General features: G+C 50.5%; 13 protein-coding genes across 13 annotated transcripts; 7 read left to right on the forward strand and 6 right to left on the reverse strand.

Moving 5' to 3' along the window:
- Positions 1-491: 491 nt before the first annotated feature.
- Positions 492-3,244, forward strand: N7506_006919 (Kha1p; the record flags this gene model as incomplete). Its single annotated transcript, XM_056956212.1, has 3 exons — positions 492-620; positions 676-1,755; positions 1,805-3,244. The coding sequence occupies 3 exons, from the start codon at positions 492-494 to the stop codon at positions 3,242-3,244; spliced, it is 2,649 nt and encodes an 882-aa protein (XP_056810546.1).
- A 141-nt stretch (positions 3,245-3,385) lies between these two features.
- N7506_006920 (uncharacterized protein) lies at positions 3,386-4,348 on the reverse strand (the record flags this gene model as incomplete). Its single annotated transcript, XM_056956213.1, has 1 exon — positions 3,386-4,348. One exon carries the CDS (start codon positions 4,346-4,348, stop codon positions 3,386-3,388), a length of 963 nt encoding a protein of 320 aa, XP_056810547.1.
- Positions 4,349-5,302: 954 nt separating this feature from the next.
- Positions 5,303-6,505, forward strand: N7506_006921 (uncharacterized protein; the record flags this gene model as incomplete). Its single annotated transcript, XM_056956214.1, has 1 exon — positions 5,303-6,505. One exon carries the CDS (start codon positions 5,303-5,305, stop codon positions 6,503-6,505), a length of 1,203 nt encoding a protein of 400 aa, XP_056810548.1.
- A 43-nt stretch (positions 6,506-6,548) lies between these two features.
- Positions 6,549-7,088, forward strand: N7506_006922 (uncharacterized protein; the record flags this gene model as incomplete). Its single annotated transcript, XM_056956215.1, has 1 exon — positions 6,549-7,088. The coding sequence occupies one exon, from the start codon at positions 6,549-6,551 to the stop codon at positions 7,086-7,088; it is 540 nt and encodes a 179-aa protein (XP_056810549.1).
- A 257-nt stretch (positions 7,089-7,345) lies between these two features.
- On the forward strand, positions 7,346-9,821 carry N7506_006923 (uncharacterized protein; the record flags this gene model as incomplete). The annotated part of the gene is made up of 2 exons (XM_056956216.1): positions 7,346-8,499; positions 8,561-9,821. The coding sequence occupies 2 exons, from the start codon at positions 7,346-7,348 to the stop codon at positions 9,819-9,821; spliced, it is 2,415 nt and encodes an 804-aa protein (XP_056810550.1).
- Positions 9,822-10,439: 618 nt separating this feature from the next.
- N7506_006924 (uncharacterized protein) lies at positions 10,440-11,153 on the forward strand (the record flags this gene model as incomplete). Its single annotated transcript, XM_056956217.1, has 2 exons — positions 10,440-10,669; positions 10,751-11,153. 2 exons carry the CDS (start codon positions 10,440-10,442, stop codon positions 11,151-11,153), a joined length of 633 nt encoding a protein of 210 aa, XP_056810551.1.
- A 1,254-nt stretch (positions 11,154-12,407) lies between these two features.
- On the forward strand, positions 12,408-12,993 carry N7506_006925 (uncharacterized protein; the record flags this gene model as incomplete). Its single annotated transcript, XM_056956218.1, has 2 exons — positions 12,408-12,420; positions 12,503-12,993. The coding sequence occupies 2 exons, from the start codon at positions 12,408-12,410 to the stop codon at positions 12,991-12,993; spliced, it is 504 nt and encodes a 167-aa protein (XP_056810552.1).
- A 1,182-nt stretch (positions 12,994-14,175) lies between these two features.
- N7506_006926 (DUF2011 domain-containing protein) lies at positions 14,176-15,231 on the reverse strand (the record flags this gene model as incomplete). The annotated part of the gene is made up of 3 exons (XM_056956219.1): positions 14,176-14,526; positions 14,590-15,142; positions 15,206-15,231. The coding sequence occupies 3 exons, from the start codon at positions 15,229-15,231 to the stop codon at positions 14,176-14,178; spliced, it is 930 nt and encodes a 309-aa protein (XP_056810553.1).
- A 360-nt stretch (positions 15,232-15,591) lies between these two features.
- N7506_006927 (LAMTOR1/MEH1 family protein) lies at positions 15,592-16,272 on the forward strand (the record flags this gene model as incomplete). The annotated part of the gene is made up of 2 exons (XM_056956220.1): positions 15,592-15,899; positions 15,978-16,272. The coding sequence occupies 2 exons, from the start codon at positions 15,592-15,594 to the stop codon at positions 16,270-16,272; spliced, it is 603 nt and encodes a 200-aa protein (XP_056810554.1).
- An 831-nt stretch (positions 16,273-17,103) lies between these two features.
- N7506_006928 (E2 ubiquitin-conjugating protein UBC8) lies at positions 17,104-18,169 on the reverse strand (the record flags this gene model as incomplete). The annotated part of the gene is made up of 8 exons (XM_056956221.1): positions 17,104-17,240; positions 17,293-17,474; positions 17,535-17,649; positions 17,700-17,790; positions 17,857-17,884; positions 17,992-17,994; positions 18,053-18,060; positions 18,137-18,169. The coding sequence occupies 8 exons, from the start codon at positions 18,167-18,169 to the stop codon at positions 17,104-17,106; spliced, it is 597 nt and encodes a 198-aa protein (XP_056810555.1).
- A 1,039-nt stretch (positions 18,170-19,208) lies between these two features.
- Positions 19,209-20,008, reverse strand: N7506_006929 (uncharacterized protein; the record flags this gene model as incomplete). The annotated part of the gene is made up of 3 exons (XM_056956222.1): positions 19,209-19,661; positions 19,715-19,932; positions 20,002-20,008. 3 exons carry the CDS (start codon positions 20,006-20,008, stop codon positions 19,209-19,211), a joined length of 678 nt encoding a protein of 225 aa, XP_056810556.1.
- Positions 20,009-21,030: 1,022 nt separating this feature from the next.
- On the reverse strand, positions 21,031-21,673 carry N7506_006930 (uncharacterized protein; the record flags this gene model as incomplete). Its single annotated transcript, XM_056956223.1, has 2 exons — positions 21,031-21,119; positions 21,166-21,673. The coding sequence occupies 2 exons, from the start codon at positions 21,671-21,673 to the stop codon at positions 21,031-21,033; spliced, it is 597 nt and encodes a 198-aa protein (XP_056810557.1).
- Positions 21,674-23,172: 1,499 nt separating this feature from the next.
- Positions 23,173-24,068, reverse strand: N7506_006931 (pyridoxamine 5'-phosphate oxidase family protein; the record flags this gene model as incomplete). The annotated part of the gene is made up of 2 exons (XM_056956224.1): positions 23,173-23,912; positions 24,005-24,068. The coding sequence occupies 2 exons, from the start codon at positions 24,066-24,068 to the stop codon at positions 23,173-23,175; spliced, it is 804 nt and encodes a 267-aa protein (XP_056810558.1).
- Positions 24,069-24,426: the final 358 nt, after the last annotated feature.

The raw sequence follows: 24,426 nt of genomic DNA on the forward strand, positions 1-24,426 counted from the left end.
ATTCCAACGACAGAGTGAGGGGCGTAGACATCTGGGCGAAAGCAAGAGAGCATCTGATGTAGAGTCGATCAGATGCCTAAAAAAGCAAAAAAAGGCCCGAGCTGCCAACGTCGAACCACGTGGGAACTTTAAAAAATAACCTGCCGATTTGATGGAACACACCCGAAGTATCTTATTGCCATATTGTCTTGTATGAAAATAGTGAAACTAGCCTCAAGAGAAGGCAAACCCTAGCAAGAATTCAGAAATACGAAGGGAAGTGAAGTGAAAGGATCAAGGAATGTCCGCTAAACGAGCAGAATCTAGACTAATCCCAATCGGTCTAGCCACGCCATGCCCAGAAGAACGGCAAGCTCCCTCGAAGCTGATTGGCTCCCCATTTCACGCGGCCCGTGGGGTTAAGCTGACGCTCTCTTTCATCTTTGGATCCTCTTAAATCCCCAGGTTTCCCTTCTCCCCAGCTCGACCTACCTTAGCTGGGTATTCTCAGAATGGCGACCTCAACCGCTACAGCAACGGCTACCGGCGCCGTCAAGGTGCCACCGCAGGGAGGCATTCTGGAGGGTGGAAACCCAACAGATTACGACCCCAAGAACCCCCTCGTGCTCTTTATTATTCAGGTAATATTGAGTCTAGGTGAATAGCGATGGAGGCAAAAGTTCTAATGAAACACAGGCTGTGATCATCATCGTGATGTGCCGCTTGATTCACTGGCCCCTTTCGAAGATCCGTCAACCCCGAGTCATTGCGGAAGTCATCGGTGGAATTGTCCTGGGCCCATCGGTGATGGGTCGCATTCCTGGATTCACCGATGCTATATTTCCTACTGCGAGTATCCCCAGTCTGAATCTAGTCGCCAACCTGGGACTAGTGCTTTTCCTCTTCCTGGTAGGTCTGGAGACCGACCTGCGCTTCTTGATCAGCAACTGGCGCATCGCCTTGAGCGTCTCTGCTGCAGGTATGATCCTGCCGTTCGGTCTGGGATCTGCAATCTCGTATGGTCTATACCATGAGTTCCATGGGGACCCGGGTACCAAGCCCATTGAGTTCGGAACCTATTTGCTATTTATTGGTATCGCCATGGCCATTACGGCCTTCCCTGTGCTGTGTCGTATCCTGACTGAGTTGAAGTTACTTTCCACCCGGGTGGGTGTGATTGTGCTTTCGGCGGGTGTTGGCAACGACGTTGTCGGATGGATTTTACTCGCTCTGTGCGTCGCCCTTGTGAATGCCGGAAGTGGTATTACTGCGCTGTATGTGCTCTTGGTCTGCGCTGGGTACATGCTCTTTTTGACCTTCGCGTTCCGCCCGCTATTCCTCCGTTTCCTGGAGAAGACGGGCAGTTTGCAGAAAGGTCCCAGTCAATCCGTGGTAGCTTTGACGCTGCTGATTGCGTTGGCCTCGGCTTTCTTCACACAAGTCATTGGTGTTCACGCTATTTTCGGAGGCTTCGTGATTGGCTTGATTTGTCCACATGAAGGTGGATTCGCCATCAAAGTGACGGAGAAGATCGAGGATCTGGTCGGTGCTCTGTTCCTCCCACTTTACTTCACACTCTCTGGCCTAAGTACAAATCTCGGGTTGTTGGATTCTGGCATCGTCTGGGCCTACGTGGTCGGTGTCATTGCCATTGCGTTCATTGCAAAGGTCGCTGGTGGCGCTTTCGCATCCCGTCTATGTGGTCTGCTGTGGCGTGAGAGTTTCTCCATTGGTGTCCTCATGAGTTGCAAGGGACTGGTCGAATTGATTGTGCTAGTAAGTGTTCCTCTCAGCGTTGATGACAATATTAACTGACTTCAATCAGAACATCGGTCTACAAGCAAAGATCCTGAGCACCCGTACATTCACAATATTTGTCGTCATGGCCTTGGTAACTACATTCCTGACAACTCCTCTGACGACTTGGTTATATCCAAATTGGTACCAAGTCAAGGTTGAGCGATGGAGACGAGGGGAGATCGACTGGGATGGAAATCCCGTTGATAACAATGGCCGCAACGACAGCGTTGCGCTAGCCAAAGATGAGATGAAGACCATCCCTGTGCGCAAACTCCTCGTATACCTTCGCCTTGATGGCCTTTCTGGAGTCTGCACCTTGGCGGCTCTCCTGAGCTCGAAGCGCCAGCCGCTCTCATCTCGCGTACACCCCGCGAAAATGCCACAGCAAACCGACCAGACTGTCGAGGATCCTATCACAGAGGAAGAAGACGACTCCGCTCTTCGTGTTCATGGTGTGCGTCTGATGGAGCTCACAGACAGAGACTCCAGTGTCATGAAGGTCTCTGTTGCAGGCGAGCACGCACTTTGGGACCCAGTAGTTAATACCTTCCGTGCCTTTGGTGAATGGCATGATCTTTCCCTCATGGCTGGCGTGTCCGTTGTCCCTGAGTACTCTTACGCCGACACCGTCATCGGCATGGCACAGCAAGATACGGCAGACCTTCTCCTCCTTCCATGGAGCGAGACCGGCACCCTAGCCGATCGTCAAAACGGTCTTGAAATCACCGGAACCAATCGCTTCTCCAATGGCACCTACACAAACTTTGTCTCGGACATCTTACAACGGGTATCCGGTCATGTCGGTATCTTGATTGAGTACGGACCCGAGTCAACGAAACGACCCCCTATCTCCCGCACAGCCAGTGGTATGAGCATCCAAACATCATTGTGGTCCCGCCAGCCTTCAAACAACCGCACCCACCACGTCGTACTTCCATTCTTCGGCGGTGACGATGATCGCTTCGCGCTTCGCTTTGTCATGCAGCTTGCGAGGAATGACCAGGTCACGGCCACGATCATCCAGATCCCATTCGCCGAGACCAAAAAGGGAGCCACTGCAAGCGTGACTCCGGCCTCCAGCTCAAGTGCCCCTGCGACATCCTCGCAGTCGGATATTGCCTTCTTTGAGACTCTGCGCGATTCTCTTCCGCATGAACTTGCCGATCGCGTCGTATTCACACAGCCAGATGTCAAAGACTCGATTTCTGATTCCATTCAGATGGCCGTTCTTTCTACTCGTGAGGAACTGAAGCACACATTCAATAAAGCTAATAATGTTGTTGTTGTCGGCCGGCGCAGTGTCACATCGGAGGTGGATTTCGTGCTTGAAGATAACATTGGACAAGATACCCGGCAGGCGCTTGGGGCACTGGGAACCGCTATGGTGCAGCCCGAGAATAAGATATATGGTAGTGTATTGGTGCTGCAAGCAGGTACAGGTGGATTGGCTGATTACTATCGCTGAATGAGGTGCAATATCTTGTTGAGATTTATGATGATTAAATGAACACACGCCACCCCGGCGCCTTTTATGGTATATCACATAAGAAATTTTGACAGTATTTGTAACCGGGCAACCTGCCGAAACGCCAAAATGAAAGAAATGTTAGGGAGTTTGCAGCATCCCAGAGGAAGTAGAAGTAGCATGAGGCGATGCCATCCCCTCCCAGAACCAAGGGGAACTATATTGCCGATGACTGGTGCGTCTCGACTCTAAGTTGGAAGTGTCGCCGGATGGTAACGAGCTGACCTCGTTGATTTCACGAGTACTTGACGGTAGTTCTTGACTGTCGTAGCTGCCGCGCGCAATAGCAACCAGTTTGCCGAGAATTGCGTACTCGAGTTTCAACTTAATGCTGTAGACCACTGGTTTGACCATGACCTGGACAGCGTAGTAGCCGACATATTCGATGACGACAATGGCAATGTCGAGGAGAAGAATGACGATATTAATGATAAGTAACTGATTCAAGATCCCCTGTGGACGACCTTCCGGTCGTAGTCGGAGCAACTTCACGGTTTCCCAGACGTAGATGCTGGAAATGATCAACTCCTGAATACAGAATCCAACAAGTTGGATCCGTTCCATGATCGCATACCCACGCGCCCAGGGCCCAACAGGGTGCGCGACTGATCCGTACAGCACCACGGCTGTAGGGAGATGGAACAGAACGGCGTCGATACATATCATCCACAGTACCCCATACAGAATTTTTGTATTCTGCAGAACCAGATGTAGTCGCGACCAAAGGACCATCGATTGGCCTGTTACCATCCCCACCCAGCTGATGAGGATGAGTGTGATGCACAACCATGGTGTGACGCCCGTCTGAAATAACAAGAGGACGTAGCTGAGAACATGGGGGACGATGGACGAGGATGCGACAAGTAAACTCCAAAAATAGGTGCCGTTCCAGCGTTTGAAGGAGACGAAGCAGAGGACGATGAGCTCGATGGCATTGTACCAAGCCACTGCCGAGAAAGCGGCAAAGATTGCAGTGCGGACGGTATCTGAGTTTCCATAGTCTTGAATCAGAGAGGATGCAATGTCGTTGGCGGATTCGGCCATCGGAGCGACATGGCTTGTGAGTCTGGGGTAACGTGGGGAGAATATGGAGGAAAATGGTTCACTTTTAGGAGTTCAAGCCAAAAACAAAATCTTCAAAGTCTAAATGCAGACTATATGCGCTCGAGCGCACGAATGGAAATGCAGGGTCTGGGCTTGATACCGATATGGCAAAGGTCTCAGGCGAAAGCTCAGACCAGTTTTTAAGCAGCCAATCCATGACAGCTGCTCGCGGATTTCATCCATGGCTCGTCGGAGTTGTGCGGACGCGGATTGGAGGCGAGACGAAAACGGGGTTCCCGCACCTTGGATCGCCGAAGTTTGTGGGGAAGATGCGCGCTATTGGAGATCGCTGCGCATCATTCGCTCTGGGGGTGGAGCGCGGTTCGAGCTCGACTGCTTTTTTCGTCCCCTGAAACACAGGGTCTAGTGTCACATCGTGCGAGAATAGAATTCACCGCAATATTGAAGTCGACACCGGCATGGTGGTGCAGCCGCCTGCCGTTGATCCCCCCTTGCTGCGGACGTCAAGGGGTTCTCAACAAAACGAAACTCAATGGAATTGAGATTGAGGACAAGTTGGATATTGATTCAAAGATGATTGCAGTCAGTGCTTTCACAGCGAAATTGGTCCACGATACTTCAGAGAGGGCAGAGTACGGAGTAATCACGGCAAAGATCTTGTGTTGTGATCAGGCAACCACAAGGCAATTATCAGGCATCAACATATTGACACCTGAAACCAAATTGGCCAGACCCGCATCGATCGAGTGACGTCAACCGATCTCGATCTCGATCAGAGCATCTGGTCATCGTTTGCATTCCTTGTTCTTTGCGCGTCACCCCTTTTTTTTGGACATGCGAAACTTGCCGCGGACTCTGCTTGCCTACCGTTTTCCAACACCACTTCACGTATATCAATTGAGCCAATTGAGCAGACCCTGCCAGCTATCAACAATGCCTCCAAAGAGAAAGGCAGCTACGCCCGAACCCAATGGCTCACACGCGAGCAAGAAGGGCCGGCCTGACCTCCGCCAGCCGCACCCAAACTCAAAGCAGGCAGAAGACTTCGGTATTGTCTTACGGGAATTCTACCCGCCAGAAATGAGCAACGAGCGCTGTCAAGCATACACCGACGGCGAACTAGAACGTCCAATTGACACCCTGAAGAAAGCGTGTCAAGAAACTGCTGACACGCGTCAGTCCGTCGAGGCGGGGAGCGCCGTTGTCCACTGGTTCAAAAGCGATCTTCGTCTTCACGACAACCGAGCCTTGTTTGCGGCTTACCAGACCGCCAAGGAGAATCAGATCCCGTTAATCGGTCTTTACATCGCGTCTCCGCAAGATTGGACAGCGCATTTGACCAGCCCTGCGCGGGTAGACTTCACTCTACGCACGTTACAGAGGCTGCAACAGGACCTAGGCGAGCTTGATATTCCTCTGTACATGGAGACGCAGGAGAAGCGCACCACGATCCCAGATCGCGTCGTTGAGTTATGCCAGGAATGGCAGGCTAATCACCTCTACGCTAATATCGAGTACGAGGTTGACGAGCTCCGGAGGGAAGCCAAAATTGTTCGAGCTTGTGCAGAAAAGGGAATCAATTTCGCGCCTACCCACGATACCTGTGTTGTACCTCCAGGCCAACTTGAGACCGGAACAGGAAAGCAGTATGCGGTGTACACGCCGTGGTACCGGTCATGGTTGGCCTTTTTGAAAGAGAATCCTGATTACCTTGAGGTCTCAGAGGAGCCGGGATCCAACCCCGGAAACGCGCGTCAGAAACTGAAAGATCTTTTCGCGTCCAAGGTGCCGGCGATACCCAAGACTCACGCCCTGTCAGACGAAGAGAAGAAACGATTTGAAAAGATGTACCCGGCTGGAGAGCACGAGGCTACCCAGCGACTTGACAAGTTCCTCGAAGAAAAAGTGCGGCAATATGAGGAGCAGCGGAGCACATTGCCTGGTGAACATACATCCGTGCTAAGCCCCTACTTCGCGTCCGGTGCACTCAGTGCACGAACGGCTGTTGCCACCGCGAAGAGACTCAACAAGGGACATCTCGATCGATACGATGCTGGTTTCATGACTTGGATCAGCGAGGTCGCTTGGCGTGACTTCTACAAGCACGTTCTGGCACACTGGCCATTCATCTGGTAAGCATTCCTTTAGACCACACCTAAACCTTTCTAACCACAACAGCATGAACAAATGTTTCAAGCCCGAGCACACAAATATCGAATGGGAGTACGACCAAGATATCTTCCAAGCCTGGTGTGATGGAAAAACCGGCTTCCCGATCGTGGACGCCGCGATGCGCCAACTTCGGCATTGTGCGTGGATGCATAATCGCACCCGCATGGTCGTCTCCTCCTTCCTGACCAAAGATCTAATGCTTGACTGGCGCCGCGGAGAGCGGCACTTCATGGAAAATCTGATCGACGGAGATTTCGCATCAAATCACGGCGGATGGGGATTTGGGTCGAGTACTGGTGTTGACCCCCAACCCTACTTCCGCATCTTCAATCCTCTCCGCCAGAGTGAACGTTTCGATCCAGAGGGCGAGTACATTCGGCACTGGCTGCCAGAGCTCCGTGATGTTTCGGGCAAAGCTATCCACGAACCATATGCGCGGGGTGCGGCGGCCATTGCGCAGAAGAATGGATATCCCAAGCCGATCGTAGATCACGCGGAGAGCAGGAATCGGGCGCTGGAGAGATTCAAGAGCGCGTTGAAAAAATGATGTATACTAGATGTCTTGATAGCCGGACGAGGAAGGTCGATTTTGCTAAATGTGAATATACCCATAATAGGAATCATTCGCCAACGCAAGGCCACGAAGTTATGAAGGCGTAAGGAATTAAACCCTAGTAAGACGTCGCTAAAAAACGACAGAAGCGAGCTGAGACACAAGAAAAGTTGGAGAAAGCGGGTGAGACATTAGCGTATTTTCCCCGCAACGTTCTCATCTTTCATCTCTCCTCTCAGCAATGCCGTGAAATGACATCTCAAGGGGAACCATCGACTGTCGACGTCGACCCAGTCGAACTACCCAACGGCAAACGACGCTGGCGCCGCAACAGAGTCGCTTGCGACTCTTGCCACACCCGCCGAGTACGATGCGACCGAGCCTTCCCCTGCTCGCGATGTCTGCGCAGCGACATAAATTGTGAATTTACTCGCGAGCGCCGCAAACGAGGCCGAATTGCCAGATCGAAGCCTCACAATGGCGACATTCGCGACGAAGTCGAACCGGAACACCAACCGCCGCAGTCGCATCGGCTCTCGCCTGCCAATTCACCCACATCCACTTTCCAGCGCTCTCCTGCGTCGCATGAGATCAGCGCTTCCGCGAGTGAGGATCGCAGATCGGTCGCAGATGCGCTGCGCCCGGCTGCAAATGCCACGGAGGAATGGCTGGCGGCTGCACATCTTTCGCCTGACTCTTACGAATTGCTGAATGGGACGGGCGGAAGTGATGCGCCGCTGCCGAGGTTGATGGATCTTTGGAATTCGGTCGACTTGACTGGCCACCGATCGAGTCAAAGACCAGTGCCTATACCCTCTGTATCGGGGAATCCGTCACAGAGGCCGTCGTCACGGTCGCCGTTGAAATATCCCGTGTTGGAACCGGTGATGCCATTTTTGGAAAATAACCTCCCTCGTCGATTGGTCTGCGACCTACTTGAACTATACTTCACCAGTGCTTTCTCTACTCATATGCACCCTGTTTGTCATCACATTCATTGCTATGTTCTGAGGAAATCTTCCTTCCTGAGCGCCGATCGTCCACGGCCGACGAGTCCTGCCCTGCTAGCAAGCATGCTATGGGTGGCCGCTGTAGATGATCGCGCCTTTTCCTTATCGATTTCTCCGTTGCAACGACGGAAGATATGCCAATTTCTTTGTGCCCTGATCATACGCTTGTTACGACCCTTGATCCATGTCTCGTTCAAAGACCAGGATCCGCTGCCTGCGGAAAATACTACGGCGGCCCAAGACTTCTCGGCTTCTGCGGCACACCATCCGTTCGAGGGTGTTGGAGACGACAAAGGGCTCGTTGGTCCTGCAGGGTCTCTAGATGATGTGATTACATACATTCATGTCGCATCAATTATTTCATCCAGCGAGCAAAAGGCTGCAAGTATGAGATGGTTCGTACCCCGGTTTTTTTGTTCCTACCCCTGTCAAGTTTCACAACTGACTCCTGCATAGGTGGCATGCGGCCTTCACGCTAGCCCGCGAACTCAAATTAAATCAGGAAATGGAAATTACTCCGAATGTGGACAGCCTGACCGATGGGTCGAGTCCTTCATTTGGCTACGGGCTAGGCGGATGGCCCGGCTCCCCTGGTGGGCTCGGATTTGACTATTCGAATACGTCGCGACCGAGCCTGAATTGCGTGTGTGATAAAACACACGACTTACACAATGGACCCATCACAGAGGAACACCGCGAAGAGCGGCGCAGAACGTGGTGGCTGCTCTATATTATGGATCGCCACCTGGCACTGTGCTATAATCGGCCCTTGGCTCTCCTCGACGCTGAAAGTGAAGATCTCTTGCTTCCTTTGGACGAGAACGCCTGGCAAGCAGGGATCATCCACACCAACAGTCCTCGACCAGATGGCCCACAGTGCCTACGGTCGGGCGACCAAAATAAACGCCGCGTATTCCCCAACTTCATCTGCCATGACCACTCCATCCTCGGCTTCTTCCTCCCCCTCATGACCATCACTGGTGAACTGATTGATCTCAATCAAGCACGAAACCACCCCACTCTCGGTGTGCGCCTTTTAGGCAAAGACGCCTGGGAGGTTCAAGTCGCCGAAGTGCTACGTCAACTAGAGATCTACAAAGCTAGTCTCACCACGTTCGCTGCATCAAGCGCACCGGACCCAGATGCTCCATTATCAAACTACTCAAAATCGGACCCCGTCGATCCCCAATTGTCTCAGGCCTATTCTTGGCACACACAAACTGTGATCGCCTATTCCTCCTACCTTACCCATGTCCTGCATATTCTGCTAGTCGGAAAGTGGGACCCTGTGTCTCTCATTGAAGACAAAGATTTCTGGACCTCCTCTCCAGCGTTCGCATCCACCATCTCCCACGCCCTCGAAGCGGCAGATTCTGTCTCACAAATCCTCCGCTTTGATCCAGATATCAGCTTCATGCCTTACTTTTTCGGCATCCAACTCCTTCAGGGAAGCTTCCTCCTCCTTCTCATAGTGGAACGACTGCAGAAAGAAGCAGGCGAGGGCATTCTCAATGCTTGCGAAACGATGATCCGTGCCACCGAGTCCTGCGTGGTCACCTTGAACACAGAGTACCAGCGCAGCTTCCGGCAGGTGATGCGCTCTGCTGTTGCGCAGGCACGCGGCCGCCCGGTAAATCCGAGCGAAATTCGGCATCGTCGGAAAGCCGTGCTAGCCCTGTACCGCTGGACTCGGAAGGGTACTGGATTGGCTCTTTGACCCCGCAGAGATCCTGTTCCTGCCGATCATGTCGGTGTATGCGGGGGATTGTACATTTTGGACTTGAGGGGAATAGTACTGTATAGTGAGGCGTTCCGGAATCTTGGAACATGACGCGTAAATATATAATTTACTTTGGCTTCGAGTCAAAGACATATTGGCCTCGGGGCATTTGACTTCACTTTACTCAAACCCTATGATTTAGCATATTTAACCGAGCTCACTGGCCTCACCGGGGCAGAGAGGCAATATCGTTAAATTAACCGCCGTCACCTGCTCTCGTTGAAATTCACCGATTGGCCCGCGATCCGTCAAATGCACAGACCCGAGTCTGAAATCCGGGGAAATCGGTTAATTGTTCTTTTCACGAGTGATTTCTTTTTTGCCGACATGCAGACTTGACCGTTAGAGCCATGGAGCTCGCTTCGGAGCTTGAGATCTTGCCCCAGGTTCTCCGCAGCTCCGATTTGACTTTGTTTTGTCTTAAAAATGAAGGATTACCCCAGTCCGGGGAAAATGTTTCTTCACCAGATCGCGCTACACCTTCTCGCGTTCGCAACAAGATCACAATTCACTCCTTGAGCAGTAGCTGAGCTATTGGCGATACGAATACACACAATGACTGAATTCCAGTTCTCTTATGAATCCTGGCCCGTCGAGGGTTTTGAGATTTTACCTCAAGAGCTTGATCAGCCCATCATCGCAGGAGATTTCAATCCTGTAGAAGAGCTGGATCCAAGCTTGGTCGAACAGCTGAATATGCCCAAGTCCAACTTCCAGCCCTATCCCGCATTGTGGTATGAGGCTGGCCTTGTGAGGCAAGACTGCGGCATTAATCAAGAGCCAAGGTAAATATTCACACCGGTCATGTTGACAATGACGAAGCAAAAGTGAACCAAAAAAAAAATGGAACTGACATACTGTTACAGCTATTTCCCCGAGAATACACCGACCCTCGATCAACTAGCGACGCAGAGAGCTCTCTTCATGACTCCAGCATATCAATTCCCAGCATCCCCAACCTCCGATACGCGCAGCTCTCCTGATCCAACTTCGACATGGGAAGAAGAGACCCAAGGGCAATACAACTTTGATCTGAGTATGGATCAGTTCCAAAGCCCGCAATTCGAAAGCCCCCAATATGCCCCACAACTCTCCGAGGATTGCTTCACACCCCTCGAGATGCCCGATGGGAGCACCCGGCTGACATCAAACTGGTTACCCGTCGACCCCGAAGCAGGGTTTACCATTGCGGCACCCGAAGAGGATTTTCAAGATATGAAGTTCGCTTTCTTTCCCTCGGAGCCGACTGCGTGGTCGTATGACCGTTGAGTGGGTCCTGCATCTGCATCTGCAGCAAAAACTCTCTACTTTGTACTTTTTACTTTCTTCCCATCTGGCTACACGCCAGTGATGTCTGTGGAAGTTGTCTGCCTTGACTCCACCCCTGCCACGCCCGTGCCCTGGATTAAGAGTATCCCGGTTCCAACACGTGCAATATCGCGCCCTATCATGGGTAGCCGGACATCCCGCTGAGAACAGCTCATCCCATGCCGGGGTAAAGACCGGCTTGGCTCGCGGGGGTGGATCATGTTGATTGCACCGGCTTGTCATATTGCCGATGGAAACCGGTGAGACACTGTAGCTTTCTGGGTGAGCTATCTTCGCGGTTTATCATTCAGCGCTCTGAAATTCATTTGATCGCAATATGTTCTGTGTCGTTTGGAGGCAATCCACCACAATTCAACATTCGGTTCAGTTCGATGTTTCCTCGTTACTGTCGAACCAAAGTCCCAACACTTGGCGCACCATCTACAACCTTGATACAACGGGGAAGGCACTTGTGAAGGCGATGTTCATAAATTGAAATATATACAAAATCACCCTGGAAGCGACCTTGAAATCCCATGTTGAGTCCCGATTCTGATGCCTGACAGAGGTAAGAAGTTAGGATAAGTATGCACGTAACTAAATATTGTGCCTAGGGCCTTGGACATATTGAACACTCAGTGATTAGATTGGCTTAATCTAAAACTCGCCATATCCACTAAACCCACCATAGTGGGGGCCTCGGCCGTGTCCGCTGCCATGTTTAAATCCAGGGGTCTGCAGAAGCAGGGCCGGGGAACAGAACAGGACTCAAGAGTGGGTTGGCGCCAGGACATGTCGCTACAGTACGGAGTACAACTTACCGATACCGGCGCTATGGAGAAATGAGCAGACAAGTTTCAGCCACAACGTCGACTCTGACATCGCTCAGCGACTCCATGCTCATTTCTGGATTCACAGACTTGAGGTGGCTGAGCATGTGGGGCCTACTCCGTACTAATCCGTACTCTGTACAGCCTGACTGGTGACAGCAAAGAAAGTCTCGAATAGCAAAACCAATTTTGCACAGCAATTCAAACAGCAAAGGAAGCTACTCGTATACTTTCTAAAAGGGAACGCACGTGATTCAAAGACTGTTGGGATCGCCTTCGCGCTCTCGTCGCGATTTCCCTTTCTTCTGCAACATCCCGAACTCGCACTCACAGCCCCCCCTCAACACCATTTTCAAAACCGTTTCATATAATTCCCATGGTCAAGATGCCCGGTGTTCGTGAGTATATCCTTTGCCCCTTTGCTTTTTAAATTGCCTTTGGGCATTCAAATTGAAGCGACACGGTCCTGACACCATTAAGCTCCAGACGCGCTGAAGCAAGTCAAGAAGGGCTTTAAACGCCTCTTCAGTCGCAAGAAGAAGAATCAAAACCCCGAGGGTTCGTCTGAACATGGTTCGACTGGCAATCCCGAGGCTGGCGGCCCTGCCACCGATCCCAAGGCTGGTATGTTAACCCCTATCCACTGTCGTTTTGACGGGTCGAAATCGGCTCTCGCGTCTGTCGAAAAAACCCACCTTCTGACCATCCCAGATTCCGCTAAGCCGGAGAAGTCTGCTAGCGCTACCGCGGCTCCTGCTGTGACTACTGCTCCGACTACCGAGTCTGCTCCTGTTCAGCCTCACGACCCTGCTGTCACGATCTTGGAGCCTGGAAAGCCTGTGACCGACAACACCAGTCAGTCGGAATTCCCGGCGGCTGAAGCGGAGCCTTCCTCTGTTAAGCCCGTGGAGCCTGCTCCCAAGACTGGTAAGATTGTCCCATATACTCTTCAAACTAGAGAATTCTACTGACGGTGATTCTAGATGCTCCTGCTCAGTAAGGCATGCGTCTTGTCATGTCCTAGTTCATCTTTATGAACATTACCATGCGCGTCTGATCCGGTTTTCTTTTTTCATTTTCTTTTCTGAGCCGCTCTTTGTTTCTTCTCATACCCACGGCGTGGTGTTCATCAAAGCCAGAGCCATGCGTTGCGTGCTTGTTCTTTTCTATCTTCGTCGTGATCAGACCGCTTAATGACATAAAAGATTATTCTCACTTCGCTCCCAACCGTATATCGTGGTGGTCTACGTGCTTCAGTTGTAGAGTCTTTGCTTCCGTCTTTCTTACCAAGTGTATCTTACAGATGTACGTTGGATGTGTATGTTATCAAATTGGCGACTTATGGCTTGATGGCATGTGCTTCATCCTAAAGTGCCTCGTCTGTGCCAACCTCTAGGGCTATTGCTATTCATGGGCCAAGTTCCCCGTGGGCGAAGCGAAATTCAGTTCGAAACACATCTTGAAGGGTCGATCAGACCGTACGCAAACGTAGAATCTACCTTGTATGATTGAACCTCAAGATCTCGCCCAGTAGGTGGATTGGATATGGTCCAAGAACCATGTAAGTACAGTAGCCCTAGAAGTTCCCAAAGGCGAAATTGAGATGTCGTTGAAATAGACAAGCGTGCCACGTGTCATAGATACATCGCACGTGTTCAAGTCATGAGGAGAGGGGACGCGAAGTTGTCAAACTCCCACGGATGTTTGCATTGCCTAATTGGGAAACCTGGATAAGTCACCTGCCACTCCCCCCAAACTCAGGTATAAATACCTCCCACTTTCCCTTCTCCCTCTTTCTCTTCTTCTCTTCTTCTCTCTCTCAACAAACCCCATCTGGCTTGGGCTTATCCCTCCCACTTGGGTCACTGACGTTTTGACTTCGCATCCCTGGGCCCATGGATGCGAGTCACAGTGGTCACAAACGAAAACTAGTCTCGTGCGAGTCGGCGGGCAGGTGAGGTAGTAGGGAGACGTCCCGAACCCAATAATTGATCCTGTGTAGCTACCCACGATGCACATTCGGTAGTCTGTAGAAGTGCTTTCGAGCCACACACCATGTACTTGCTCTTACTACAGCCAACGTAGGACTAGCTTGTAGGGCACGATGAAGATGTCTGTATTCGGGAGGGGTATCGAATTCCAGTAAACACAGTCTAATTCTCTCCGCCGGACGAAGCATCATCCCCCTCGGCCATGGCAATATCTTCCACGCTGACACCAGCCGCCGCAGCCTTCTGCTCCCGCGCCTTTTGTCGGCGCTTGAGCTTCCTCTCGCGATTCTTACGGGTACGCTTCTCCGCGTCGTTCTCCTTGGCAACCTGAGCGGCTACAATCCGCTTGCGTAGCTGCACGCGTCTCTTCTTTCCAGGCTTCTTTCGGGTCAAAGGGCTCTTCGTCAACGGTGCGCCTTCCACCACGTAGATCGGGAGACTGCCCGCTGGCCGTGGTGTCTTGGTTTGATGGCGCTTGAGGTGAATCACTCGCCATGGTAGATGACATCCAGGCTAACGATCCGTTAGTTACCCGTACATCGATCGTCGGTGTTAGCGAGATCGAAAATGACTTACCCAGGGTTGTGACTGTGCCCATCCAAGCATATGATCCCCACTCACGGCCATGTCCTCGAACTGCCGTTGCTTTTCAGCAAGCTGTGTCTCTTCCTCCGGTGTAATTTTGCCGCTATATGTGGTAGAAAGCTTGGGGTCGGAGAAGTAGTAGTCCCAATTGCGGTGCGCATTCACGAATCTACCCTCTGAGGCATCGCCAGAGCCGGGAGTCGGTGAATGGAGTCGGATTCGTAGCTTCTGTGTCGTGCCCGCGGGCTTTTCATCTGACCCCGGTGCGTTCTTATCGTCATTGGCGTCTGTTTGTGATTCTTTGCTTGTTTCTGTGGACTTGGCGGGGGCACTGAACAGCCGGAATTCGAATTCTTGTTCGTCATCCTCGTCTGCGGGCTGGGAAGGGTCATTGTCTTGACCGCTGGCTTCGGGGGCATCGTCCAGGTGATCGAGATTGAGCAGCTTTCCCAATCTGGCGTAGGCATCTTGAGCTTCAGAATCGTTGGGTGCCGGTGATGGTGAGCGGGATGACGCCGGGGAGCGCATCTCATCGCGACGAACGCTGAGTGGGATATATTAGCCAGAATTCGAATGAGAAGCCTATCGGCTATGTCTGGTCACATACCACTTAACCTGTGATTCTTCAAACATGTTGTGTGGTGTGTGAAAGGGACAGGGACATTGGCAAAAGACAAGAAAATGCTGCTTCCACGCCAAGACATCTGCGGCCACGGCCTCTTATCGATGACATGGCACGGACCCCAACTTCGAGAGCCCAGTCCTTTTCTCTTTCCGACCTCACTTCTCTCACGAACTCTGCGCTATTTGTTTCCTTTCATCTCCTGCTTCTTTTGCATATCCACACACTCCTTTCGACTCGAGATATTCCCTCAACCCCTCCGTTCCCCACCGTCTCGTCCCCCACGCGATTGGGGGTGGTTAATGCCTCGTGCCCATCGCATATCGCAAACGTGCAGCCCAGAACGCCCGCGCTCTCTCCAGTCCCTTTAAATGGGTGTCTGTGCCTCCTGCCTCGGTGGCAATCGCCATGAGTCTCCTGAGGTGAGTCCCGAGACTGCTATCGACATGTTGCTGCATTACCTCGGCTTAATGCGCGGAACATGGGGTGATCGTCAAGGACCATTTTCTAACCTCCTCACTCTCAAGCCCGAGTCTTCACGTCTACTAGAAGAAGACCCTTATCAAGCGGGGTATGGCTACGGAGCGCTCAATCATGCCCAACAAGCCAGTCAGCCGGATCCGGAATACGTGAGGCGGGAAAGAGAGGCTTTGGAATCCATTTGTCAACGCACGTCGGAGTAAGTGATCACATGATTGACGGAGACATGCTACCAGTTGTGGCTCTTGTAGATGGGTTCGCTAACTCATCTATCTAGCTCGGTCATCGATATCTGGTCCCTCCAGCCACAACCACACCTTCAACCTCAAGCGACCCTCCATACACCTATCTCTGCATCCCCCGCCCCGTCACAAAAGACCGACGGAACAACACCCGTCACATCTACCCACCGCACATCGCCGCCAAGCAGACCGACCTCGGGCGCCGAAGGCGCTGTTCCGAAACACTGGGGCGAAGTCGTTGTCAACCCGAATAAGAAGCGCTCCCGCTCCAACATGAACACCGATGCCAACGCCAATCACGATGTCTTCGGTGTCTTGAATATTAAATAAGAGCTTCGTTTCTGTTTCGGGGCATTCATCGCTGCGTATTGACGATGATGAGGTACACGACAAAAGGTTTGGGGGGATCAAATTGAGTGCACAGGTCCTGGGTCCTGGAAGACCCGTTGTTTAGTCTTCTTGCGTGTTCTCTCTTTTGAGGGATTTTGATTTTTTCTTGCATGATCGCAGGTCGACTGTTTCTTTTCGCACATATAGCCATTTTTCTCTTGTTCTCTCGGTCTGCTAATACCCATTGGCGCGGACTACTTTTCTTTTGTATTAGAATCTACATTCGCTCCATCTCGAATCTGTATGAATTTACTCATGTCATTTTTTGAATCCGCTTTGTTGACTATTTATGTCCGATTCTTTCGCTCTCATGGAGTAGGCAGAGAAATCAACTGTCAGTTTGCCATGGTTGAATCCAGAGAACACGGGATCCCGAGGATAGCCTGAGCATTCAAGGTCAGCTCATGAACCAAACCGTACACTCAAGAGCTGTTTAGTTCGAAGGTGTAATCTTGTGGAAGAACTTGGAATACCTCCCAACATCCGAATTCGCTATTGTCAAAAGACGCGGGCGTTGGTCGGCTCATTACATGACCTGGCGGGACGACCCCTCGCGATAAGTTTCCAGTGTACGACATAAGCACAAGACAGAGCATGAGAACAAAGAGCTTGATTCAATGAAATATGAATGAAAATAATACAAACCCCATGTGTTAAAAGAAAAGATAAACGCCCGCTGATCCTGTTCGAGCTTGGGATATAGAATAGAGTTGAGAGATGCAATATGTCCTGGCCAGGTCCATCGTGAACCCAGCATTGCAATATTGTCACTTAGACGTCGTCCATTGTCCCCGCCGGTTCCTCACCGCCAGACTCATAGCTTCCAGCGGAGCTCAATTCGTCTTCAGATTCAGTGTCCTCACCAGCCTCGTCCACCGCCTCTTTGCTAGCGTATTTGGCAACATATTCTAAGTGGGGTTAGTATCTGTGTGACCACGCCCGAGTCCGGATAATACATACCCTTCACTTTGGCTTCATATGCCTTCGGTTCTCTCATTAGGAGAGCTGCTGCTTCGCCGTTGAGGGGGTCCGCGGGGTTGGGGTAGCGGAGGAGCTGGGGGAGGAAGACCTCGAAGATATTGAGCATGTCGTACATCGGCGACCATGTTTGATTGATCACGTCGAGACAGACGGAGCCCGATCTATGCCCAATCTGCATTAGCGGCCGGACTATTTGGACCGTGCAGATGGGCGCCACTTACAGTTCATCGATGTTTGGGTGGAAGATCCGATTGACGAATCCGATGCTCGGGCTTTTGTATGGGTACTGGTCGGGCAGCTCGACGTGGATTTTCCAATGGCCTCCGGTAAACGGTGCTAGGAGAATGAGTATGATGTCATAGTAGACCATTGCGAACATGACATACTTTCTTCGGGGCCCTTGAAGCGGACATAGAATTCTTGCCTGGTCATGAAATTGGTATTTGGGAAAATTGTTCGGGGGTTGGGGGACATACACTGGTTGTAGATAGTCAGTATGGAGTCATTGCCCAGGATCTAGAATCACTCACTGTTATCGTTTACCAGAGTTACTTCATAGTCACTCATAAGCCTAGATATATGGTCAGTGTAGTTCGCGATTCAACATGGTGGCGCACGCCAAGTGAGCTGTGAGGGCAACGGTGGCCAACTCGTTGGGAATGGGGCTTTGTGTCGTACATCCTAAGAGAAAAGTCAGCGGTCAATAAACTCAACGTGTATCTGAGCTAGAGAAGCATACTTCATGACCTAAATCAAACAAGCAAATTCATTAGCAACTGTAAGGACCCTAGCAGCTTATCGGACCATCCACGCCATGACTTACATCTGTCTCGATTCTGCGCTTTGGGCTACTCATTTTGATGGCGTTGAGTATTAGGTAGCTTGGTTGTCACTAGTCCAGAGTATGTCACTCGCTTTCTGTCGGTTGGTTGAGGGCTGGAGGTATGGAAGTGGCGTGGTCAAGCAGATCAAGATCGGAGCGGGGAAGTGATGAGCGGGGCAGATAGTGGTTTTGGAGGAATGTTGAGAGCCGGGGTGACGTGCAGGGAACTTCAGCACAGAGATAAATAGTCGGTATAAACGCAAGGTTTGGTAAATGTCTGCAAGTCGGACAAACGTGGAGAGAGAAGGGTTGGAAGCTATCGCCGGGGCACCTGGGGGTGAGTGGTTGAGTCAGCGCTTGCCGGGGCCCCACTTAATACGAGTGGACCGAGAGGCTTATTCTTGCATCTTCTATACTCCGAACCGAGAGCAACATCTTTTTATGGATGTCCTTGACCTGAAAGTCTTTCAGTCTCAGGCTTACATTGTATAGACAAACTGAGTGGGATCAGAAGTAATCCCGTCAGTGTCTGGGCTTGAAGTTTGATACCAGGGACCCTCAATCTTTGGACAGGGCATTCCAACCTTGTTGTCGGAGGTGACCTCATGACCATGTGGAACAAAGAAACCAAAGGAAAAGAGTTTCTAACATCCGTTCTTATGTTGAACTGGCTGTGCACTGAAACCTTTTACCGCACTTCCGCCCTGCAGTATATCTGCTTCTAACCACACAAGTCACTTGGGATATATCATTCTGGATATCAAAGAAATCCCGCATGTATTCTCTGGCGGTCCAACTAAGAAAAAGGAGAAACGTTTTGGTTGCCAGGGCTGATTTCCAAGGGGTTTTCGAAAGTCAAAAATCGATTCGTTTTTCAAGGATAATTGTCTACCATATCCCTTGTTTTGTGATACTGGCTTATCTTGCAGACTCTTGTCCAATGATTTCTATGCTATCAAGTGCAAGGCCAAACTCGTCTGCTAGGTGTAGAAAATTCGGGCCAGAAACAGCGTGTCGGCAAAGTGCTCCTTCTTTCAATTCACCGCGGACTAGAAAAGACCCGATATGCCCATCAAGGCTCAGGCATACCGTGATCGTACAGCTCCTCCCAGAAAGAAGTATCGTGTGGCCTTGCCATACGATGGACTTTGCCTGCCGTTTTCCAGCCAAAGAAGCCAGCCATTTCCCAATCAATGAGCCCTACAATCTTGTCATCATCAACTATACAGTTGGACTCTGAAAAGTCGTTGTGCATGAAGCTCATGTCTGAATCCTCATTGGTCTCCGAGAAAAGGATATCGCACTCTAGTGGTTGTATACGACCGGTTTCGCGGATATTGGGATCAGGCACGACGTGGGAACGAACCTGACGTCCATCGGAGGGCTTGATAGAGTGCAGTTCTCGAAGTATCTCCCGTGCTTGCTCTCGAAAAGAATCCATTTGATGCTGAGAGAGGTAAGGCCATGCAACGGCTAATGCAACACCCGGGATCCGTTCCTGGATTAACACTTGGCGACCATAAATCTGAAAACGTGTCAGCCAGTCAATTATTTACAAAGTATCGGGAGCACACTTACCTTGCCAGCAAAGTATATCTCGGGCACTCTAACATCTTTCAAAGCTTTTTTCGCGAGGGCCACAGCCTGGATTTCATTTTCGTCGGCATACGAGTAGCAGGTATCCGTGAACTGGCCACTCCCTTGCGAATGAAGATGGCCCGACTTGATGATGATGCTACCGATGGCGAAGACGTCTCGATTGAGGAAAGTGAGAGCAGGGTGCTGCGCCGGGATTGCTTGGGCGAGAGGTGGAAATGAAAACAAAGTGAAAGCGAAGTAAAAAAAAAAAAAAAAAAAAAAAGAACAGACCATGACCGAGGCAGAAACAGTAAATTTGTGATCTCGTGACCTCTCACCTAGGCAGGATGGCACCTTCTTCGGTGAATCTGTGCCTTCCGTATTAGGCAGGCTCCTTCCCTACAGCCCGTGCCTGCCAAAAGGTCAGAGGGTCAAAACAACTTAGGACATCTTGTAGACATTTCAATCTTAGATAGATCAAGCTCGATGGTTACAATCCCCTCCGTTCCATCTACCGTCTTTCTTGCAAATAAAAATCGCTTTGGCATACAGCAATCTGTTCTTCTACATTTGACTTATGATGAAATGTCTGAGCTTTGCATGGCAAACATGCGGAGACTTGGACTAATATATTGCAGTGCTATTCGCTTTATCAATATATGAGTTGGCCAGGGGTTCATATATATGAGCTCCTGTTTCTTGCCCTCGTTTCGCCCTAAACAATGTATTATCCTATCTCATATTGCTCTTGCCTTGGACAGTTAGTGTGAATCTGTCCACACTTTCTGTGATAACAAAATAACCTTGGAATCTAGTTATCAGGCTTAGACCATTCAAGAACTGACCAGCAACTATGCACCTTTGTAACCCACCTGGGCCGTTTCTTGACCCTCCTTCACAACGTGATAACAGGCTGATCTACAAAAGAGAAGCATGAATTGCTTCGAAACAGTAGATTCTGGCTGTGAAGCAAAAAGACCGACCGGGGAAAAGAAGGAAGAGAGAGAGAGAGAGAGAGAGAGAGAGAGAGAGAGAGAGCTATCTAAGCAAAGGGAGTCATCTGACATCCCAACACAACATCCAAGTAGTCGCCTATATCAGACAAAAAGCAAAACTCATAGCTTAAGTGCCCGGGGCGATAGGTACAATCAGCGCCTCTCTCTCTTCAAGTTGGCTTTGCTCATAGGTTGGCAGTGAGGTGATCATATCAAAAGGGTTTGCCCAACTATTACCACAAAGTCCCCAAATTGACACTCGGCTCATCCAAATCCCACGGTAACTCCGCCCTTCTCCATAATAGAGCATATTGAGCCTTTTCAAATCCACTTTCTGGGGCACACTGAATTCAAAGCCGCGAGACTTCGCACAACACCTGCATTCCACTGTACAATGTCCTGCTCCAAGGCTACGAGATGGATTATCACCCCTGCGCAAGCAGCAGCCACACGTACGAGCGCAACATCCCTGCCGCCGAATACAATCCATCACAAGTTCACGATGCATATACCACTGGGGATGTGATCTCCATAGCTCGAATCCCCGCTCTTGTCCCATTAGCTCCAGATTCGACCGATAGTGCCACCATTTTTGAGATAAGACGTGATATTGGGTATTGAGAAATTGCAGCCTCTCTGTAGCGGGGAGGTTGTGATCCTGGTTGAGGCTCTCCCGGATCGCGGTTTCTTCCTGGACCAGCTCTCGGAGTTCTTGCTCGGTGTTAAGGAGATCAAGTGAGCTATCGGTGGTATTTGAATCAGTAAGGGCTATCAGGTATGTCTTATATCGAAGTCTCTGGAGGGTGTTGATATCGCCACGCTTCTGCAAATCTCTTTCCTGGGTTGATCCATCACCAATAATTGTGGTGCTTTCATCGTGGTTCGTAGTAGGGTTGATAGTCGTGGTCTGTTGGGCGTAGCCTTCTGGTGAAGACCATGCGGCAAGAGACGAGAAGAACGACATTTTCGCGGGTGAACTATTGGAAGAAGGCGAGATAAAAAGAAGTTTCTGTTTCCGTGCGTTTGATTTAAATCAAAGTCCGGAAGGATGTTCCAAGTCTAACACCCGACACTCCATTCAGGCATTATTTTGAATTCAACTCTTATTGGTCTGCCCAAAGGAAGCCTTGAACATATCCAGGGTTCTTTCAAACTATCCCAAAGTATCAAGTCAGGGGGGCTAGCCTGCTACCAGACTGAGCGTAGCACTACCTGACCAAAACATAGAAAATAACGGGAGCAAAAGGTTATTCGATTGACAGCGGTGTGATTCGAACACGCTCACGAATGAATAGCATATCGAGGAAACGACTTCCGAATTCGAGTGTTACGCCTTAATCGCTCGAGGACGCTGTCATGTGAACGAATTTTTGGGCTTTTTTGCATCATGAGCGTGCTGTATTGAAGCTCAAAAGAGGAGGTTGATTAGTTACAGTTTCGGTCCTCCAAAGTTTACAGTCAGGTGAGCCCAGCCAGGTGACCATTTCACCTTTTGGGGTGTACAATGTACAATGTACTTATGCCCTCCCCTTTATGACTTCACTTCATGTATAGTAGAAGATTCAATCTCAACCTTGATTTGTGGGGACCAAGCTATAATGTCGGCGTCGACTGTTGTGGGTCTGATCTCTCGGGCTCCACCTGTAGATAGGCCTGAGATGGCGGGTGCTGGATGTCCAAATTCACGTTAATGATGTGAGCAGGTTCTTTGCACAATCATGGAACAATCGCCAAGAACTCCTCGCGGAGCTTGACCACAAGTTCAGTACCCTTGTCGAATTCTTACCACCTCGATTCAAGTCGAGTTTGGTTAGCATCCGCAAGGACCTCCCTTCCATCTTCTCGGGAGCCCTTCCGTTTGTTCTCAGCCATGGCGATCTTTGCGAGATGAATATGCTTGTTAACCCTGAGAATGGGAAACTAACAGGCATTGTTGACTGGGCCGAGGCAAGGATCCTTCCCTTTGGCTTCTCGTTGTGGGGATTTGAAAATATCCTCGGGTTCATGGATTCAGAGGGCTGGCACTACTATGACAGCCGCAAAGAGCTCGAGGACCTCTTCTGGAATTCGTTTAGGGCGGAAATTAGAGATTCCTCTTATGCCGATTTACATTTGATACAAAGTGCAAGAATCGCTGGCTTGTTTTGCCGATATGGCTTCGTCATGAATGATATGGCTGTCGCAAGCGTGGTCAACGAGTCTAATACTTCTGCCTTCGCTTATTTGGATGCATTTTGTACGGCCGTTGACTAGTGCCACTGCGAGCTAGATGTCTAGGTCTACGCATACCGGTGTGAAATGCACTATCTGTGTGTGACGGAGAAACAGTGGAGTACGATAAAGTATGCATTGTGGGAGACCAGAAGAAGGAGAGAGAGCGCGCGCGCGAAGCTATGGATCTACAACTATCTAGCAGCGACGGCCTGACAAATCAGACAGCCATGGATGGCTCCGACACAATATCTAGTGTTGCTCCTCGGCCGGCAGTTGGATTTTGACAGCAGCTTCCGCAAGGGCCCGGTTTTGGCTGTTCTTCTTATCAATGTATGAAGAGATATACTCCGGCACTGCAGCAACCTTGCCATCCCCACTGGGAATCGGGGTACCAAAGGTCTCCCAGACGGGAACAACGCCGGTCCAGACGCTGTTTGTGATCTGTTCGTCACCATAATCCTTACGTTCATCCGACACTCCACCGTCGCGGATCTTGCCACTTCCATCGACAATCTTCACTTTGAGAATGACGGTCGACTGCATCTCCGCACGGTCTGGTGGCACCCGCGAGTGATCCCAGCGGTCTTCAAGGACGGAGTTTGTGATCAATTTCATAGCCCATAGCTTCTCCTCTTCGTCTGTGACGAGATTGGCATAGCCGTGAAGGATGGCAGAGCGATAGTTGTAGCTATGGGAGTTGGGCGTCAGCGACAGTATCAGACCGTCTATCTTGCTACTGGCCACGCAGATTGGGAGACCTTCGCCTTCGGAGCAGTTCCGGGCGAGGTTCATGATGCGTGAGCTGACGTAGCCGTGGAGGTAGCATTCGAGAGGCTCGTCGATGCTGGCAGAAGGGTAATCAAATGATCCCATCTGTCCGATCATTGGTAGAATAGCGGGGAAGGGGTCCTCTGGACCGGGGTTGAATGACACATGAAGCACTTGGGAATCGTTGATGATTTTATGAATCGGGCCCAAGTCATAAGTAGCTAGGTCAAATCGTCAGATCTAAGGGTTCAAGAGAGATAAGTGTAATCATGCCCAGGTGAGTGGGCTATATATTTTCATAGTTCTGCCATACCTCGATGCTTATAACGATTCGCGGTGTTAGAGACCCGCTTAGGGTAAGTCAAGGTTCGTCCCATTGTACTGATCTGTATATATTTGAGAAGTTGAGTTCAGACATGAGAAATGTAATGTGAAGCCTTTAAATATAAAGAATCCAATGAACCATATCAAGGCCGGTGATGTGAGGTACGGCGTAGGATATTCAAGATCCCATTCTAGAAGGTCCATCCACGCAAGATTTCCCCACCAAGGCTAGAGCCATGACAGGGCGCACAGATGCTAGACAAACACTATACTCTCGAACAGCGCAGGGCGTGGAGAGAAGGATGTCTAATGCCAAACCCGGCGGCGGTGATTGGCTCTCACCGCCGGGAAAGCGGAAAGTTTGGCGATAACAACTTCCGTTGGAACTCTTATCAACTCGTATCATTCATC

Source organism: Penicillium brevicompactum (assembly GCF_028827555.1).
Source record: "Penicillium brevicompactum strain IBT 35665 chromosome Unknown utg000005l_segment0_segment0, whole genome shotgun sequence".
NCBI classification, from domain to species: Eukaryota; Fungi; Ascomycota; class Eurotiomycetes; order Eurotiales; family Aspergillaceae; genus Penicillium; species Penicillium brevicompactum.